Consider the following 18,213-nt stretch of genomic DNA (forward strand, 5'->3'; position numbering starts at 1 on the left):
CATTCTGTGAACTTCCCCTTTACATCTTACCTAAAACTTTGCCTATTCCCCCTTCGGTTTGCGGCAACAAGACGGAAATTAGAATCCAGCATTAATAAAGAAGAATTGTCACGTACAGAGAGGGAGCTGACTGCGAAGACAGGGCAGGACACCGACTGACCTTTTGTCTTATTTAAAAATCAAAGGGGTGCTACTGTCGGGCCCGTGGGGGAATAGAGGTGGGTTTGCTGGAAAAATCAGGGTTAGTGGGGGTGTCTGGGTGCTAATCCATGGGACCATCGATGACCCTTGACCCCTGGGGGAATGGGGTTGGGCTCTGCCAAAATGTCTCTGTGAGAGTCAGGCCTTCCCTCTGCGCTTCAGGCAGGCCAGACCGTCCCGAGCCCTCCTCCCGGTAATGATTTATGGGGCAGGGTGCGATCGACACACGCTCAGCCCTAGGGATGAGCCTAAATGGTAGTTTTGACACCACTGAGAGACGGGGTTAAAGGTGATCAATAACAAGCCACTGGAGGAGGAGAGACAGAAGGATAGATAGAGCGAGGAGGAGAAAAGGGGGTGGTAGATGAGAAGGAGGAGTAAGCAGCAGTGCTTTTTTTAATTGGCCTCTGCTCATTACCCGGGTGTTTGTAGACCATCGCCTCTTTTGCGCATGTCCCAGCCCCTAGCTCCAGAGCACATAAGTGTTGGGGTTTTAGGTGTTTTTTGCTCAATTCTTCTTGAGCTGACCTCAAAATGCTTTGCTGATTTGAAGTTTGACCCGGAAGCTGACTCAGAGCTCAACAGTGAAACATTTTCTTTTGCGATATTCTTGAATCCTGATCCAGTCAAGTTTATTATTACCCACAAACTTTACTTCTCTCAGAAAAACTGTATGATGACGGCTCCTACCAACTTCTCTTACTATCTCTCTCTTTACATTCTCCCCTTCATCTTATCCTTCATCGTGCCAATCTGTTTCTTATACTGCTTCCTACTGTTTCCAGTGTTTTCATCATTGCAAGTCTTTGACACTGGCTCAGCAGCAAGTGCTCATAATACATGCAGTACAATTACAGCACCCCATTCTATTAATGGTGGCCCTAATTCTCATTATAAAAAGATCATGCATATGTGTTGGTGTGTTCACATTAAATGACTGTCCTAACCTTTTCCCTATGTGTTTCCCCCATCTCTGCATGTCTAACTTTATGTGCCTAAGTGTCTGTATGCCAGTTCCTCTTGTGTAGTCTCCCGGAGCTTGTCGAGTAGTAGTGTGTAACACCTCCCTCTACTTCCCCTGCACACACTTACACACACACACACACACAGACACACACACACACACACACACACACACACACACACACACACACACACACACACACACACACACACACACACACACACACACACACCAGCAGTCTTTGAGTATCTCTCAGAAGTGAGCTGATTAGGCCTAAGACTGGGGACTGCTTTGCCTAATCATATCGCTGCATCCAAATCATCTGTGTACATTTCTAATTACATAGTTGCACGCGGTGTCCTTGAGCACAGTGGCAGGTCTCCATTTCATCTCTGTGCTGTGTCTAACCCCTCCTCCTTTTTTTTCCTCCTCTCCTCTCTCCTCCATCCTTTTTTATTTATTTCCATCAGCCTTATCTTTGTTGTTGTTTCGGTTGACTGTGCGCTGAGCAACAGCCCTCATTTGCCCACCGATCTTCGTCCTTTGAACTCAGCATCGCAGGGCAAAGCCGACTGTTGGGGGCAGCGGGATCATCTTTGATGATGTTTTTTATTGTCCGGCTCCAATTTGCAGGAGTTCACAATATAATATCCATTCCAGCATGCATAACTCGAAGGATCAGTCATGGGTAAAGGACAACAGTAAAGAATATTGTTTGGGTTTGGATTATAGGGCTTGCATACAAACAGTGTAGAGCAGAGCTGGAACTTCCTCAGTCACTTTTGTACCGCCAAGATCTCTATGCGAGAATCTTTTGTCATCCTTTCCTGGATTGTCCATATGCCTCCTTAACGAAACAATAGAGCTGCTCTGGCTATGCAGAAAGACGATCTTTCAGGTGCTGTGCCTATACATTTGTGAACTCTGAATAGTCATGCCTTTCTTTCCCTTTTTGAATATCCTTGATGGAAAGAAGGCCCCGAACATCTCAGTGTTCTCCAGGGTTAGATGACCTTCCTATTGTTTACCGGTGTGTGTCTCTTTACTGCAAGGCCTTGTCTTTTCTTTTCCTCTCCTCTTTCTCTGCAGTAAACCTTGTTATTGAAGTCGGGAGGCATTGCAATGCCTTTACTACAGTTGACAAAAGCCAGGCTTGAAGGTGAAAAGAGGAGACAACCTTTAACATGGGACTGCCATGTCCTTTTAGGGGCAACAATTAACTTTGCAACCTTGTGCGGTAGTCTAAAAGGCCTCCTCAGCAGCTGTGCTGTGTGATTTCAAAAGTGTCGCGAGGTCCTGAAAAGACTACAAAAAAAAAAAAAGATTATAAAAAAATAAAATAAAACCATTATTATTATTGCTTTGTTTGGTTAGTGCACTATCCCTGATACATTTCCTTGGGTTCTTGGAAAGCTTTTATCACACATCCTACAAAATGAATGCAGCTTGTGTAGTACAGATGATTGCATTTATCTTGCCTTTTCCACTGTGTCTTATCATCTGCTAAGGTTGTCACAGCCATTGTTTAATACCAACCAGCCCACTGAATCAGTGCTAATTGCTGCGGCTGAATGCCTCTAAAGTATGACTTTCTTCTCATTGTATGCCACCAACAGTAACATCTATGTGCTGCTGCCTGGAGGCAAGTTCCTGAGATATTAGTTCTCCACTCTCAGAACTGTTAGTCACACTGACAGACACCTGAGGCAATATAAAATGTCCCTCAAAGCCATGAAAGAGGGAGATGGGCTACTTCTCTTCTTCAAAACCTCCAAGTGAGGAGCGAAAAGATGCAGAGGGGAGGGGAGAGTAACTTTCTAAAGCTGCACTTCTACCCCTTCGCATATGGGGGCCATACCACGGAGTACACATGAAGGAGGAACCCATATAGCTACAAGGCCCAGTATCATAAATAACACAAGACTTCTCCTTTCCCTTCTCCGTCTCCTCCGGCTCACTGCTGGAGTGTTTCATATGGTAACTAGGTGTTCACTGTGTGGCCACATTGTTGCCCATCTTTCAAGTGGCTCAGAGGATGAAACCTTGAGGTAGGGGAAGAGAAGGAATTTTTGATGAAAAAATGCATTATTCTGTTCTTCTTCCAGTCCCACCCCTCCTTTCTCTGCCACTCACTGTGGGAGTGGAGTATTTATTACATAAACGGTAAAAAGAGGAGAACTCCGCTGGAGGAAGAGGTAGTAATAGAGATTAAGAAAGCTACAGGCTCTTTCACCTGTCAGGTTAAAAGTGTGGGTTAGATGGAGGAATAAGCCCTTTTTTCTCCTTCGCACTCCCACTTACAGAGCAATATGTTGTGGCTATTCAGAGGATGTGTATTGTAGATACCCTCTCTGCAGTTTAATCAGTGTCAATCATGTTTCAGTAATTATCCTACAGAACATAACCATTATCTGCCATAAATGAATAAGGATGCATATATTAAAGGAGAATTGTATTTTGAGCTGGCTTTGACTTATTAATGCTGTGTAAATGATCCATCACATTTTTCATGTATTTTTTTTCTGAGCTTGCCATCTGTCGCGTCAAGCTAAAGGAGTTCACACACTCACTAAAAATGGTACCGCGCTCTAATAAAGCTTACTTGTTTGGGTTTGCTAATAGTAAAAAACAAACAAACAAACCAACAAAAAACATGTATTTCTTATTGGATCAGTAAAAAGCAATTTAGAAGGAAAGATTTTGGGTTATCGGGTTATGGAATTGCAGGATGCAAACTGTTTGGGCTTGTAGGGAGTGAGTAAATACTTAATAAGGGCTTTTCACACTACAATAATATAATAAGTCTGGAGTTGTAAATGTTAATTAGTTTTTAATTACTGTTTTTTTTTCCAGGCGATCTTCAGCTCCTTTCCAGCAAGTAAGTGTTGGAATTGTATTCTAAAGGGTTCTTCCTTAATAAAAGTGAAAGATGAAAAGACTGGTCATGCTGGAGAAGGATGCATGACGACCGAAGGTGTACTTCCCAACCTGGCAACCCAAAACTTGTTCTTCCAAATGGCTTTTTCACTGACGCGGTGATAAATGAGTTATTAAACGTGAATACATAAACAATATATAAACCCCTTACAGTATGTCCCATTAGAAAGGGGTTCCCAAAAACTACACACCTCTCTGCCGGTAAGTAGCTTGGATCATACATGAGGATGATATGGAATCCCAAGAATCCCAACCAAGTACATTATTCATCCGTTCCTACTATTTCCATAATTGCGAGCATTGTAGTGGTGTTTGTAATGTCATTAATAACAGGCGTTGGCGTATAATACGCTTAATGTTATTTATCTGTTGGCAGATAGCTTGATGCTGCTAATCCTCATTCATTTGCTGTGGATCAATGCAAATCCGCTAGCGTGAGTGAAATCCCTTCCCCCTCCCAGAGCCGATGGTTCCTAATGTATTTTCCCACCATTAACCAGCCATAATCCCTGCTAATCATCACTAATCCACATCTCCTGTGTGTGACGATACTTCCCTGATGAAGGAGGCATTGGTGTTCATGAGCGCCCAGGCACTGCCGAGGCTGGAGCTCGTCTGCAAGTGCTGCCGAGGGCCCGCTCAGTGTAGGAAAAGCAGTCTGGGGAAGAGGAGGAAAGGGTGAACTGTGGTGATTTGTAGGTCAAATAGCTGGGTTTTGCTGTTTAGTGATGAGTTCTCCTCATGTATTATTGATTTATTGGCATAATGGAGGTTGTGTCCCTCCATACGGTCCAGAATAAAAATTGCATATCATCAAAAAAAAACAGTTGGTGCCAGTCACCACAATCTCTCTTGTCTGGTCAACTGTGGACTCCTTCTGTTTCACCATCTACGTCTCCGTAGGCCTCTGTGTTTTGCATTGCATTTCAATCCATTTTGTACTGTTCACTTAAGGGGTGCTCGGTGCTTTGAGAGCCTATCCAAATACCGGCCGGTTCGATCCCTGACTGAGTCACATTTACAAATGTTTAAAATGGGACTTGATGTCTCTTCGCCTGGCACACTGCGGCGAAGGGGTAGACAGACTGATGACTGGTCAGCAGGGGTGTAGCTACTCCAGCATCACGGAAACAACAGTTTACCTCCTGCAGTGTTGTACACATCACGTCAAATGAGATTTATTTATCGGCCTGATATTTCACATGACAAGGGAAACACAGCTTAGTGTCTGTTCTGTGAGGGTGTACACTGATTAAGCAAGTGAGGCTACTTTTGATGCAAGCTTGAGCTATGTGGGTTTGTACACAAACACACACAAAGAGGTGAGATGATGTTGACGATGGTGATGATATATATATATATATATATATTTAACTGTTATACTGGTGCTTTTGCTATTACAGTTGATTTCTCTCAAACTTTGAGCTTTGATGCTGCAATCCGTGATGCCGCCAGCAGGGGGCGCCTGTGACTCGCTGTTGTCTGGGAATCTGCTCCTTCGTGTTGGCCTCCTCTTCCAGAGTTTGTCCACCTCAGCCACTGCAAAGCCTTTTTTATTTTCACTGGCATCACAGCGCCGCAAAAGTCCGATGAAGAGAGGAAGAAAAAAAAAAAAAAAGAAAGGCTTGCCCTGTGTTTTGTTACTTAGAGCTTTTTCATCGCGTGTCACGGTTGTACAATGGTGCACACAGATTTGTCTTTGAAACAAAATCAGATTACGCAAATTGAAGGAAAAATCTTCGTGGACATAAGGTGTCACTGCATGGAAAGATTTGTAAATTGTATAATAATTATTATCTCCTAAAATCTGACCTGAGTTTTCTTTAGAAACTGAATGCCACTTCCAACTTTTCTTTTTTTTTTTTTTTTTATAGCGTATTCATGTTGCACACTTTCATTGAGAAAGTAGCCTATTAAATTCTAGATGTGCAACTGAAAACTATGTGGAATAACTTGCCACTGCTATTTAAAGTAATACCCCAAATGGTGTCAAGTTAACGTTTCTTCAGCAAACCCAGAATTTGAAAATTGTAAGCTACGAGGTGCAGAATTTCCCTGCTGCTGTCTTTTCTTAGTGTACTTAGATTTTCAACCTTTAAATAAAGAAATAAAGAAATAACATTTTTTTTAAAAAAAATCCCGTGAACACGGTCGTGAGAATCAAAAAATAGTCAGCTCCTTCAATGAATTTCCTCATGGAACCCAACTCCATCCTGGTCTGATATGTAGGTGTAAATGCAGAATCAGTGCGCGCCGCTGCTGTGGCCCGTGACTGTACGAAAAGCAGAAGGGCCCAACTTTAAAACTACATTTAAATATAGGATTTAGAGAAATTTACCGTGGTGTATAACATACAAACGTGTTCCCTGTGAATGCAGGCCTGTCCCTCCTCCCGTTAAACTTCAGGGACGCGCCGTTCCTGTTCCTCACGTGTACGTTTTTTCGCTCTCTATCTTCAGAAAAAGACGCAGGTTTTTTTTGTTTTTTTTGCCTGCAGGTGCTTCCCTTTCAGACCAGAGACTCTCCACTATTCGCCCTCCAGATGCGTCCAACACGACAAGTGACGGTCTAGGTTTTATGCAAAAAGGAGACCAGCTCGAATCTCGGTCGGATTGAGGGCGGCCTATTTAGGGCTACTCCAAATGGGCTGGGTGAGTGTCTTTTGATAAGAATAAGAAGAATAACCAGGGTAATAGTAAGTCAATGAAAAGACAATAATCTCGTATTAATATTGCACAATTTAATACTGCGATTACACAAAGATGTGAACAACGTCAGAGACTGTGTGAACTTAGCAGGGAATGCCTGAGGTAAAATACTGTTGTCTGTTCCCCTTTACAGCACATGTACACAGCTTCTGATTTTAAACGACCCCCCTGTTACATAACGAATCACTGCTATTTAAACGGAACACATGGTCTGCTCGCCACCTCCCGACGCTCCGCACACTCGACAGCATTCAACTTTATGATCGTCTTGATCGTGTTTGCCTGGCGATGCCACGGTGGACAGCAACAAAGGACGAGGGGTTTGGCTCTTAATGAAGACAAAAGACCATTTCTTGTATATATGTTTTATGTAAGTAATAAAATATTACTATAACATAAATATAAATGTGACTTTGCAGTCTACATTTAGCAATCAACGTACAACCAATGTATTAAACAAAAAGAAAAAACGTACTGAAATCCACTGCAACATAACCATTAACAGAGCTAAACAAAAAGCTCCAAACACGTTTAAGAAATAAATATATATATATATAAATGGTCAGATTCATAAATGAAATCATATTAAAATATCTTCTTGGAATTAGTAAGTGTACAAAACTGCCCGGAAAGAAACCAAAACAAAACAATATCTCAGAACAAATACAAGTTTACATATTGGACATATTTACATATCGGAAATAATCCTGGCAACATTTTCGCTAAAATCTTTTTTTATTATTATTATCCTTTTTTCTTGAAAAAAAAAAAGTTTCCCTCATCTGTAGTGAATAGCACTGCTTTAGGCTTCTGGACTGGTCCAACATTGAGAAATGACACACAACGCATGAGATTTTCAGATTTCCTCTCAGGTCAGAAAAAAAAATATATATCTAAAGTAAGTCCCTTCATCGCTTTCCCTCAAGGGACTGTTATTTTGTGATCTCCGAATCCAGCGTTTTAATATAATACAATGGATATATGGGACAAAGGAAAACGGTGTGGTTGTAACCAGATTAAGAAAAAAAAAAAGAAAAAAATACAAAAACACAGAAGAACCAAAAAAATCGTGTACAGGCGTGATATTCCGACATGGGGCACTGAAGTTACCTGAGTTATTATTACGTTTCGTTTCGTGTTTGACCAATCTCTCTTGAAATGTTTGGAATACAACAGGGTAAGAGGCAGTGAGCAGGGAGAGCTGACAGCGCTCTGGGGTGACAACCAGGAACCTGTAAACATGGGGTGTTTTTTTTTTTTAAGCCTATTGAGATCAGCTCCGCTCACAGTTTTATTAACGCGTGTAAAAAAAAAAATTGCAACAATAATATGAACAAAAAGAAATAAGTGCTCCATGCAAAGAAAACAATAATTTGGAAAACAACCAACCCCCCCTCCAAAGAAAACAAGAAATGCCTGTTTAGAATTGCCCTTTTAGCGTCTGGTGCTGTTTACAAATTTCGACGTGGTCAGCTGCAAAGCTTTAAAATTTTTCTTTCCTTTTTTTTTCTTTTTTTTTCTTTTCCTTTTTTCTTTTTAAGGCATGCAGTCAGAACTCAGACGTCCCGTTGCACCGGACGTTTTGTGTTTGTTTTTTTTTCTGAAACGTGTCTGACGTTAGGTGTGGGTGTTTTCTGGGTGCCATCCCTTTCTACCGCTTCCCCACCGTCAACCTCCACCGAGTAAACAGGAAAAATCAGAGGCTGCTCTGATGAGTTACAGCACCTATGGCAAATAATGAGAGAAAGTAACAGACGGCCCGCAGAGGGAGAGACACTATAGTTAAAATAGTTCCGGAACCGAAAACATCACACTTAATAGAACAAAGAAAGTATACACTAATATTCAGAAATCTGGTTAATCGGTCTAAGCCTGAAAAAGCAACTGTTCATTCAGTGTAGGCTGTTCATCTCCAGTGTTGATCATTTTCAGGCAACCACCTCATTCTGGTGAGCGCCAACAGTTCATTGTACACCAGGAGGAGATGGCCTCAGTTGACACATTTAATTACTCCCCATTTGAAACAGCCACGGGATATCAAATTTACTGTATATGCATGTGTCCTCCATATAATTTTGGTAAATAAAGATCTTTGTTTCACTTTAAATGCGCACGGGAATCAGTAATAGCGAACATTTTTTTTTTCTTTTTTTTTTTCACGATTTTTTTTTTTCTCTTAACATTTTCCCTCTTGTCATCTATTTGTTGGACATGACGATCTCCGAATACTAAAGGCAAAACTCATCTGTTCAACTTTTCCATGTCTCTTTTCTCTCGGGAAAACAAAAGCCAAACTTAAATACTGTAAACTCCATAGTCCCTTTCCCTTTTCTATCCCCCCCCCGCGGAAATGCTCGGATTGTTCATGAAAACAGTCACTGCACAGGACTCTGTAGTGTGCGGTGTAGAGGAGGGGTCTCTGCTTGGGAATATACGTCCTCCATATTCGGGTGAGGGACCCCCACTGGTGTCATTCTTTTCTCTTTTTGTCTTCTGTTGCAAAACCAAACACGGACAACCTCTTTTTCCAACTGCAGAGTGCCGGCTAAAGTGCTGATTTCATGAGCAGATGGCTTTGGGCATTTTAAGAAATGATTTTCCAGCGCCCCTTTCACCCCCACTTCAATGGAGGTCCTCTTCTTTCGTTTCCTGCCCTGCGCAGCAATCTTGTCCAAATTGGTGGGACTGCCAGTGTTTGAGTCTGTCTCCTCCAGCCACTTGTTTAGGAGCGGCTTAAGTTTGCACATGTTCTTGAAGCTGAGCTGCAGCGCCTCAAACCTGCAGATAGTGGTCTGAGAAAAGACGTTTCCATACAGGGTGCCCAAGGCCAAGCCCACGTCCGCCTGCGTAAAGCCCAGTTTGATCCGCCGCTGTTTGAATTGCTTGGCGAACTGCTCCAGGTCGTCGGAGCTGGGCGCGTCCTCGTCCGAGTGGTCCTGGTGGTGGCTGAACGCCTGCTGGGGCGACTCCATCTGGTTGTCATGGCTGCCCGAGTCGTCGTGGAGCGGGTCCCGCATGCCATGGTGCAGGGAGCCGGGCTGGGGACTCAGCATTGCGTTGAGGTTTGTGTATCCAGGCTGGGAGTAGACCAGCGACTGGTGGCCGTTGGATGCTGGGGACAGCGGGGATAAGTGGTGCGTCGTGCTCGGCGCCCACGAACCATGGTGGCCACTCTGCGTCTGCTGGTGCACCAGGTGAGATCTGTGGTGGAAGCCGCTGCTCAGGTCCTCCCGGCTCGCCTGCACGCTGGCTTTGTGCTCCTGCTGTCCGATGTGGGTGCCGCTGGACCAGTCGGTGTTGGAGGTGGGCAGCCACTGGTGGTGCGTCAGGCTCATCGGGTGTCCCGTGTTGGTAGCCGCGAGCCCTTGCAAGTACTCGTGGTGCATCATTTTCTGCACCTCTCTGTAGGTCGTCCCCTGGTGCATCCTATCCGAATCCGGATGCATGAGCGGGTTAGACGGTAAGGAGTTATTCCTCGGAATATACTGAGCTGTTGTCGCCATGGCTCCGACTTCGAAATCTGACGAGCACTTCGGAGGTCTCCAGGCTTTAGAGCCAAAACGCAACAACCTGCTCTGGGAGGTCTTGGGGAAGAGCGAAGACACGCCTCCCCTCCGCTTGTATTGGCTCCTCTCCGACTCAAGCCCACTGGGGACATATTCAATAGGCGCAGGGTTTTAGAGCATGGTACAGCGCATTTTTCGCACAGGACGAATACAGCTCCGATCTTACATATGTTACAGAAAAACACATGTTCTATTTATTAAATGTCTCTTTGAGTTTTTAAGAGCACCCCTCTCACTTCACTAGTATACCTGCTTTTCCGTTGAGAACTCGTGTGCACAGATATAGCCCCCTGTCTATTTTTTTCTTCGTCCCCAATTCTCTGCAGCGGGGAAGGTGAACGGTGCTGCAGCAGAGGGGTTTGATTAGGTTTCCCTGGGTTTGGATCGGTTGTTTTGCAAATAACCACGTGGGGGAGTACGGAGATCTTTTTGAAGCCCCCCCCCCAAAAAAAAAAAAAAAAAAAAAAAACACACACACATGCAGTTATACACACACACACACACACATGCACCTTTTATAATTGGTCACTGATGATTATAGCGCTCCTCATTTTAAATAGATTATAAGGCGCCCTGCTCCAGCTATGCAGTCACCCACACAACAAGAGGCGTGTAAATAAGCTGTGTGATGTGTCTGTGAATGCTGCTGTAAATGTGTGGCAAATTTGAAAGCATTTGCTCTATTTCAAAGCCTCCGCGTATGTCATTTATTTGTATTGTCTCGGTAATTTTCAATGTTGTATGATCTCATCATCACCACCCACTTAGTTATGAAAGGCCAAGATACGCTCTCTCTCTTCCTCTACCCCCCTACGCACACACACACAGACGCGCGCACCCAAACACACACACACACACGCGCGCGCGCACACACACACACACAGTGCAGGTGACATGAGTGACAGATATTCTATACAATTTATTCACATCTTTCAGTGTCTTATTTTGAAATCCCGGACGCAGTAGCCTAACATAGACGTTATTGAGGTTCAGTGTCATATTTGATAATAATCATTTATAATTTATCATAAAACAATCTCATTTAATTTATATACGACTCTGTGCCCTCACTGCCAAGCTGCTGCACTTGTTCTGGATTTCCCCAGCCCCGGACATGAAGATCCAACCGATTCAAGAAAATAAAAATAGGCTATATTCTTATATCATTTACCTCTCGAAGCATTTTACTAAGCAGCAACTAGGGTAGAGAAACCTTGTGTTTCTTCCTCCTGGCTCCTTCCTCACTACCTCTCCCGGTTGATCTGATTATTTTTCCCTTCACGTTTTGTCCCAATAGCAAATTACCAATTCTATGAATTGCAAAGCAGCCTTAGAGACGCTGAGGGGTAGAGAGGAGGGGGAGGGAGGGGGGTGGTGGTGGTGGGGGGGGATGCGAAGATTGAAAGGGATCTTTGCAAACACAATCACGTTCTTAAATGGAAATGCGGGGCTTTAAACAAATCTTACATCTCTCCCGTTCCATTCGCCTAAAACTCTGCAATCAGGCACATGTTCCCCTCCTTCTAAAACAGGAGCTTTTTGGAAGGTTTTTCGGGCGCAAGAGTCCCATTTTAATCATTTAGGCTACCTGAAAGCAATGTTTTGCCGTTTTATCTTTGCCGCGTTTGTTTGTTGTCATCGTCCCCCATGCGACTGTTCTCTTTCTATTTACAGGACGACTCAACTCCGGTGTTCATTTTAATCCGGGACTACATGACTAAAAGGTAAGTTGTCTCCTTTCTGCTTGTGAGCGCGTCCTTGCTGTACTCTTGTCTCCGGCGTTAACAATGTAGCGAGTATGTGTGTGTGTGTGTGTGTGTGTGTGTGTGTGTGTGTGTGTGGATAATGTTGTCGGGGTCACAGGTGATCGTCATCATCTCTTGAAAGGCGTGGTTTTTATCCACGCACCCTTTATATATTTATTCGGGATGAGTGAGGCGCAATCCTCGCGAGTTACCTGCCTGTTATTTTTAGGTCAATTTATTCGTAACAAAGTCCGATTTTTAAGATACACGAGGGTATTTTCAATGCACTGTCCCTTTTATTAGTGGTACTCGTCGTATGTTTAAATTGATGAAACACTTCTTATGATCAACTCACATTTTGCAATTTTTTCCCCCCCTTAATTATCGAGGAACAATCATTTGCATGATACATTTGCCCAGTTTTGACACGGGATAGATCGAACTACAATGGGCTCCCGTTACCTATTACCTCTCACATTATCTTGTGTATCTAATGGTTGACAGAATGTCCCAGGGAAATAGTAGCCTGCAAAGAAAAAAACAACACCTCAGACAGTGATGGACAACGCTCCTCTAACGCGAGTCGTTAATGGGAAATCCCAGCCAGGGCATTTCTTACTGTCAGTGTCTTTTCTCTGCGCCTTAAACTCCTGGGAGACCTCGGTGGCTGCGTGTCACTGCTATGAGGGGACCGGAGCTCCATGCAGCCCCCAGTTAATGAAGATGCGTTAGCCATTCAGTCATTCTTGTCCCCCAGTCTATAAAAAGCAGTGGTTTCTGCCACACAGACCCGGTCTTGTGCTTGGCCATGCCAGCGAGGAGCTGCTGGAAAAGAAAGATCCAGATGCTTTGGCCCCTTTTGTAAAGAATATGGCCTTGTGTGCGCTGAGGTGCATTTTTGCCAGGACGCGCTAGGTTTCCATGGTGCGCTCGATGAAAGGGATCACACAGAACTTAGTGGTGAATGACGGGCCGTACAGGAAAAAGCGGCTGGACATGAACCCGATATGATGGATTTAAAAAAAAAAAAATGGAGTGGAAAAAAGAGAGAAATTACGAGGCAGGCTGAGTAGGAACCGCAGAGACGAGTGTCGAGGAAGTTGGCTGACCTCTTTTACCAGAAATAAGTGTCTTCTTTGTATCACCCTGGAAACACAACTCTCTGATTTAGTCTTCACTTTCTCGCGAGTTTCTTTCCTGTGATGTCTTGACATAATGTGAACTCGCAGGAACTGCAGAGACATTAAAACTTACACTCCGAGAAGTAATTTCATCCTGCACAGGACACTAACTAAACATGATGCTTTGGCTGACCAAACGTAATCTCCTTGCTTTTTTTTCCTTTTTTTTTAGATCAGTGTTTAAAAAAATGCAGTGAGTGTTTTCCTGTGCAACTGTAATTTAGGGGTTTATTATTAGGATGAAGGGGCCTTCTCTGTTGTTGTTTTTTTTTTTTTTTTTTCAGTCAGTCACGTGTTAATCTTTTCCCCCAATCCACTTAATATGCAGCAGTTCCCGTCAGGACTCACCGCAACCAATAGGACCCCCAATCGACCCTTCACTTAACCAAGTCCCCCCCCCCCCACCCCCCCGTCTCTCGCTGTCTGGGTGTCCACACAGTAAGGATGCGCAGCAGAGAACAGATAGAAGTGTGTGAAGATGACCAAACAGTTGGGAGGACAAAAGTCAGAGCATTTCCCCTGTTCTCCAATGAGACGATAAGAAATAATGCAGAAAAGAAAAAGATGAATTGTGCTATTAATCAGAATAGAATTTCAATGAAGCCAATCTCTATTTCAAATATGTTTCGTTTTTATTATTATTATTATTATTTATTTTATTTTTTTTTGGGGGGGGGCTGTTTTTTTTGTTTGTTTTTTGTTGCTTTTTAAAGCGAACCGAAAGATTTTAGTGCAGGCCATTTTCAGTCCCCACTCTAAGGCTCCAAATGTGCAAACACTTCATTTCGAAATAAAGTTGAATCGGGCTTTATTTTTCCAAAAGGCACACCTGAGGTAACACACTCACATTCTTAAAACGGCCTCGGCCTCATATTAGATGTTAAATACAAGTCTTCCTCAATTCCAGGGGGAACATTTCGACCTGCCACAAGCTATGGTTAGATTTTAAAATTCAAGCGATGTACCTCCCAACTACAGTGAGTAGAATAATATTCGCCAGCTCACTCAATCAGATAATTGTATTTCGTTTCCACGTTTTTTTTCTTTTTCTTTTTCTTTCTTTCTTTTTTTTTTTTTTTTTTGACAGACATGCGTAATAGGCACTAAATATGCAACCGCAAAAAAACCCCTGTTTGCCCATCCATTTTGAAGACCAAATCGTCCCGTGCTTTTCAGGTAACTTTTTTTTTCCCTTTCTTTTTTGGCTAATGAACTTGGGCTATTCTGCCAGCATCCCCATGAGAATGCGACGAGGGGAAACGCTTCTCTTGTGGTAAAAGGTGCGAGTTTCTTCCTCTATCTCTCGGCTAATTAGGCGGGGTCTGAACACGCCAGAATGAATATTCATGAAAGGCACCGGCGCGCAATTAGTAGTGGAGAGAGTTCCAAACTTCAATCCCTAAACAACGCAGCTCGCAGAGGAACGGGGTACCGGTCCCCCCACTCCATGTGTCTCTGCTTCTGCTCAAGCACTCTTTGAGCCCTAACTTATACTCTCCATTCTTATCAGCCAGTCTCCTGCTCCCCTTTTCAAAGCAGCCACCAACATAAGGTATTTGTCCACTTCATGTAAATCTCCATGTTGGGAATAACAGCTAATCCAATTAGATTTCTCAATAATGTCTGAAATGGCCCGGGCAGATATTTCTTGTGTCAGTTTGGGTTTGGGAGTTCTTTGGAGTCACTTCATGTCAAATGGGGGGGAAAAAAAAAAAAAAAAAAAAAAATTAACATCTATAAATCTGAATTTTAAAAGACTTCACCGATATGAACACGTCTGAAACTCTCTCCATGAGGTTGAAGATCTATATTTGCAGTAGATACTGACTTAAAAACGCGTGTGTGCACAACCAGCACATGCACCCATCGCCTAATGATGCATATCATCAAACAAAACACAATTTCATAAGCATCACACCTCACTACTCCGAATCCGCCGAATTGTCAATGTCCCCTGGTGCACACATCTGCTCCCATCCCCTAAAGCCTCCTTCTACCTGTCTTGTGGTTTGTGTTTGTGTCATGTCGGCCTGAGCCTTAGCCTGTGTCTGTCTGCCTGTCCGTCTGCCCGCTGAGGACCCACAATCCTCCACTTTGAATTCAAGGTGATTCTTATCCCTGACCCCCTCCTGGCCCAGCGCGTTTGCCTCTTGCCTCCATAAAGACGTGTTTATGTATGTATGTATGTGCAGAGAGGAACACGGGGAGATTTTTCAAGGGTTGGGGGGGGAGATAAGCAGAGGAATTTGAGACTGGTGAATATGGATGGGGTCCCTGCTTTTAGAGAGCACCGCTGATAGAGAGGTAAACAGCTCCTGGCCAGAAGAAGCAAGAAAAGGGAGGGGGGGGGGCGTTGATGCATGTGCAGGCATACATTTGAAGCCTAACTCCATATCCCTCTCTCTCTCTCATTCTCTCACTATCTCTGAGAACTATCTATCATTACTCCGTCTGCTTATTTGTTGTTATATTGTCGAGGCTTGGCCTTTGGAAAATCTGGTGGATTTGGCTCAGAAGTTTTTTGGTTTTTCGATGCAGATGCTGCGTTTTTTTAAGGACGGTGAAATCAGCGCAGGTTATAGGTTACAAGTGGCATTGCTTTTGTGATCATCACCGTTACCAATAAACATCGCTTATCCTCTCTTGTTAAGATGAGCTCAGGAACAGTAATGTGATGATCTCAGACTTATGATCCTCTCTTCTCCCGTTTCCCTTCCCTCTGTTCCTGTCTTCTCTTCACCTGACAGGTCCCGCGAAGCCGAGCAGCTCGCCAACACGAAGGCCACGACCCCATCAGGACACAACGGGAGTGAGTTGACATGTCTCACACATACTGTCGCAACGTGGGCCTGTGTAAGTGTGCAAGCACGTTGCCTGATTTGGAAAGTCTGTTGTTCGTAACTCGGCTAGCTCCATTCTAGCATCTTCGCCCTTTTATTTTAAGCACACTCCCCTACTAAAGTTGAGTATGACTGACAGTGGCTTCACGTGTGTGTGTGTGTGTGTGTGTGTGTGTGTGAGAGAGAGAGAGAGAGAGAGAGAGAGAGAGAGAGAGAGAGCGAGAGGGACAGAGAGATGGAGACTGGGAGAAACAGAAGCGGGGCTTTAAATGCACAGAAGCAGAATGACTTACTCACTTGTGTAAACAACATGTCACTGTTGCAACTCGCCTTTAGGTGGTTGTTGGATTTTATATGAAACATGACATGTCCCTCTAATGATTTTAAAAAATCATTCAGTATTGGGTTGACGAAAGATTTTAAAAGACAGTCTTCGAAACACAAAAATCCATATTAATTTGGCCAAAAAGTCCTGTTTAATTAATGTGAAGTTGACACCTGACAGGGCCACAATGCGCTGCACTTGTTTTTTAGACTTGAGCAGATTTTCATCAGCGTAAATGGATTTCGGTTTTATTTTTTTAAAGTATTTTGGAGGTATTTCTGTGCCTTAATTAGAGAATTGACAGTAGAGAGATGAAACACAGGGAAAGGAGATTGGGAACGGCATAAAGGGGACCCCTGAGCCGTACAGGTACACATTTCTGTTTGTTTGAATACAGCTTTTTCTGTTGCAGAGTTAAACTGTGAATGAAGTTAACTTTATTCGGTGAAGAATATCTTTTTTTGCATTTGGCCAAATCAGCGAAGTTGTTTTGTTCCACAGGTAAGCCTTCTCAGGCCCTGAATTTCCTTTGGGGCAGCTGCTTATTTTTATCCCACTTGATTGCTCTCTTGGCCATGACACAACACAGCTTCTCTCTCTCTCTCTCTCTCTTGCATACACACACACACACACACACACACACACACACACACACACACACACACACACACACACACACACACACACACACACACACACACACACAAACACAAACACACATACACACACACACTATAGACAAACACACACTAGAGAGAACTTCCACACTAAGGCCCCACCGCAAAGTTATTAATGAGCTGTTTAATTTTAATTAGATAGTAATTCATGTTAATGCCTGCTTAATGGAGCCAAATAATTCCCCTCGGTCACTCTGGGTCTTTATGCTTCGTTTACCAGCCCCAGCAGTTATTCTCTGGCTTTTGTTTTTATATTACATTTCCAAGTCTTTTTTTTTCGGGCAGTGAGTGAATGATAAAACAGTAAAAACAGGAAACATATGGGGTAAGTCAAGCATGCCAGTGTGTGTGTGTTTGTGTGTTAAAGAGTGTCAGCGTGTATCAGTGCAAGTGGAAGCTAGTCTCCGTATGTTTGTGTCCATGTTCCCTCTGTTTATATTTCATTTTTATTTAAGTGATCGTTCAATCAACTTTGTGTCCATGAATTTCTGTCCGCATGTGTGAAATGTTAAACAACTTGCCCGTACACACACAAGCATGCACACAGACACACACACACACACACACACACACACACACACACACACACACACACACACACACACACACACATACACACACACACACACACACATATTCTCTTAATGCACAGGCCACTACAGTAAATGCCTTAAGTCAGACCAAAGAAAAGGTCAAACTCAGTATTGAACGCTAAGCAGGGTTAAACCCTCAGGTTGAAGTACAGGTACCAAGACATTTGTAAGAGAGAGGTTGTGACCTTTTTGTCCAGGCTAGGCCTCTCGTCATGTGTGCGTTCACTGCGCTGCTGCTCACCTAGGGGAAGCATTTGTTCGAGACACCCTGCTTGCGGTTCAAACATCGGTAAGGCTGTGCAGGAGTGACCACACCAGCTCGGACCACCGTGTGTGTGTGTGCGAGGAGCACTGGAGAGGTCAATGCTGTTGAGTCTGTCTCGGTTCTGTCTGGGTGCCTCTGCCCTCACGGAGCCCTAAGCTGAGTGGTTGAATTGAGTTAGTGGCTACAGACAGGCTTTTAATTGTTGATTGAC

The 18,213-nt window shown here is 43.6% G+C and overlaps 1 protein-coding gene across 1 annotated transcript; it reads right to left on the bottom strand.

The window, feature by feature from the left end:
* Positions 1–8,991: 8,991 nt before the first annotated feature.
* On the bottom strand, positions 8,992–10,313 carry pou3f1 (POU class 3 homeobox 1). The gene has a single exon (XM_040118326.1). It carries the CDS (start codon positions 10,311–10,313, stop codon positions 9,186–9,188), a length of 1,128 nt encoding a protein of 375 aa, XP_039974260.1. The 3' UTR covers positions 8,992–9,185.
* Positions 10,314–18,213: the final 7,900 nt, after the last annotated feature.

This window comes from Xiphias gladius, chromosome 22 (assembly GCF_016859285.1).
Source record: "Xiphias gladius isolate SHS-SW01 ecotype Sanya breed wild chromosome 22, ASM1685928v1, whole genome shotgun sequence".
In the NCBI taxonomy this organism is placed as follows: domain Eukaryota; kingdom Metazoa; phylum Chordata; class Actinopteri; order Istiophoriformes; family Xiphiidae; genus Xiphias; species Xiphias gladius.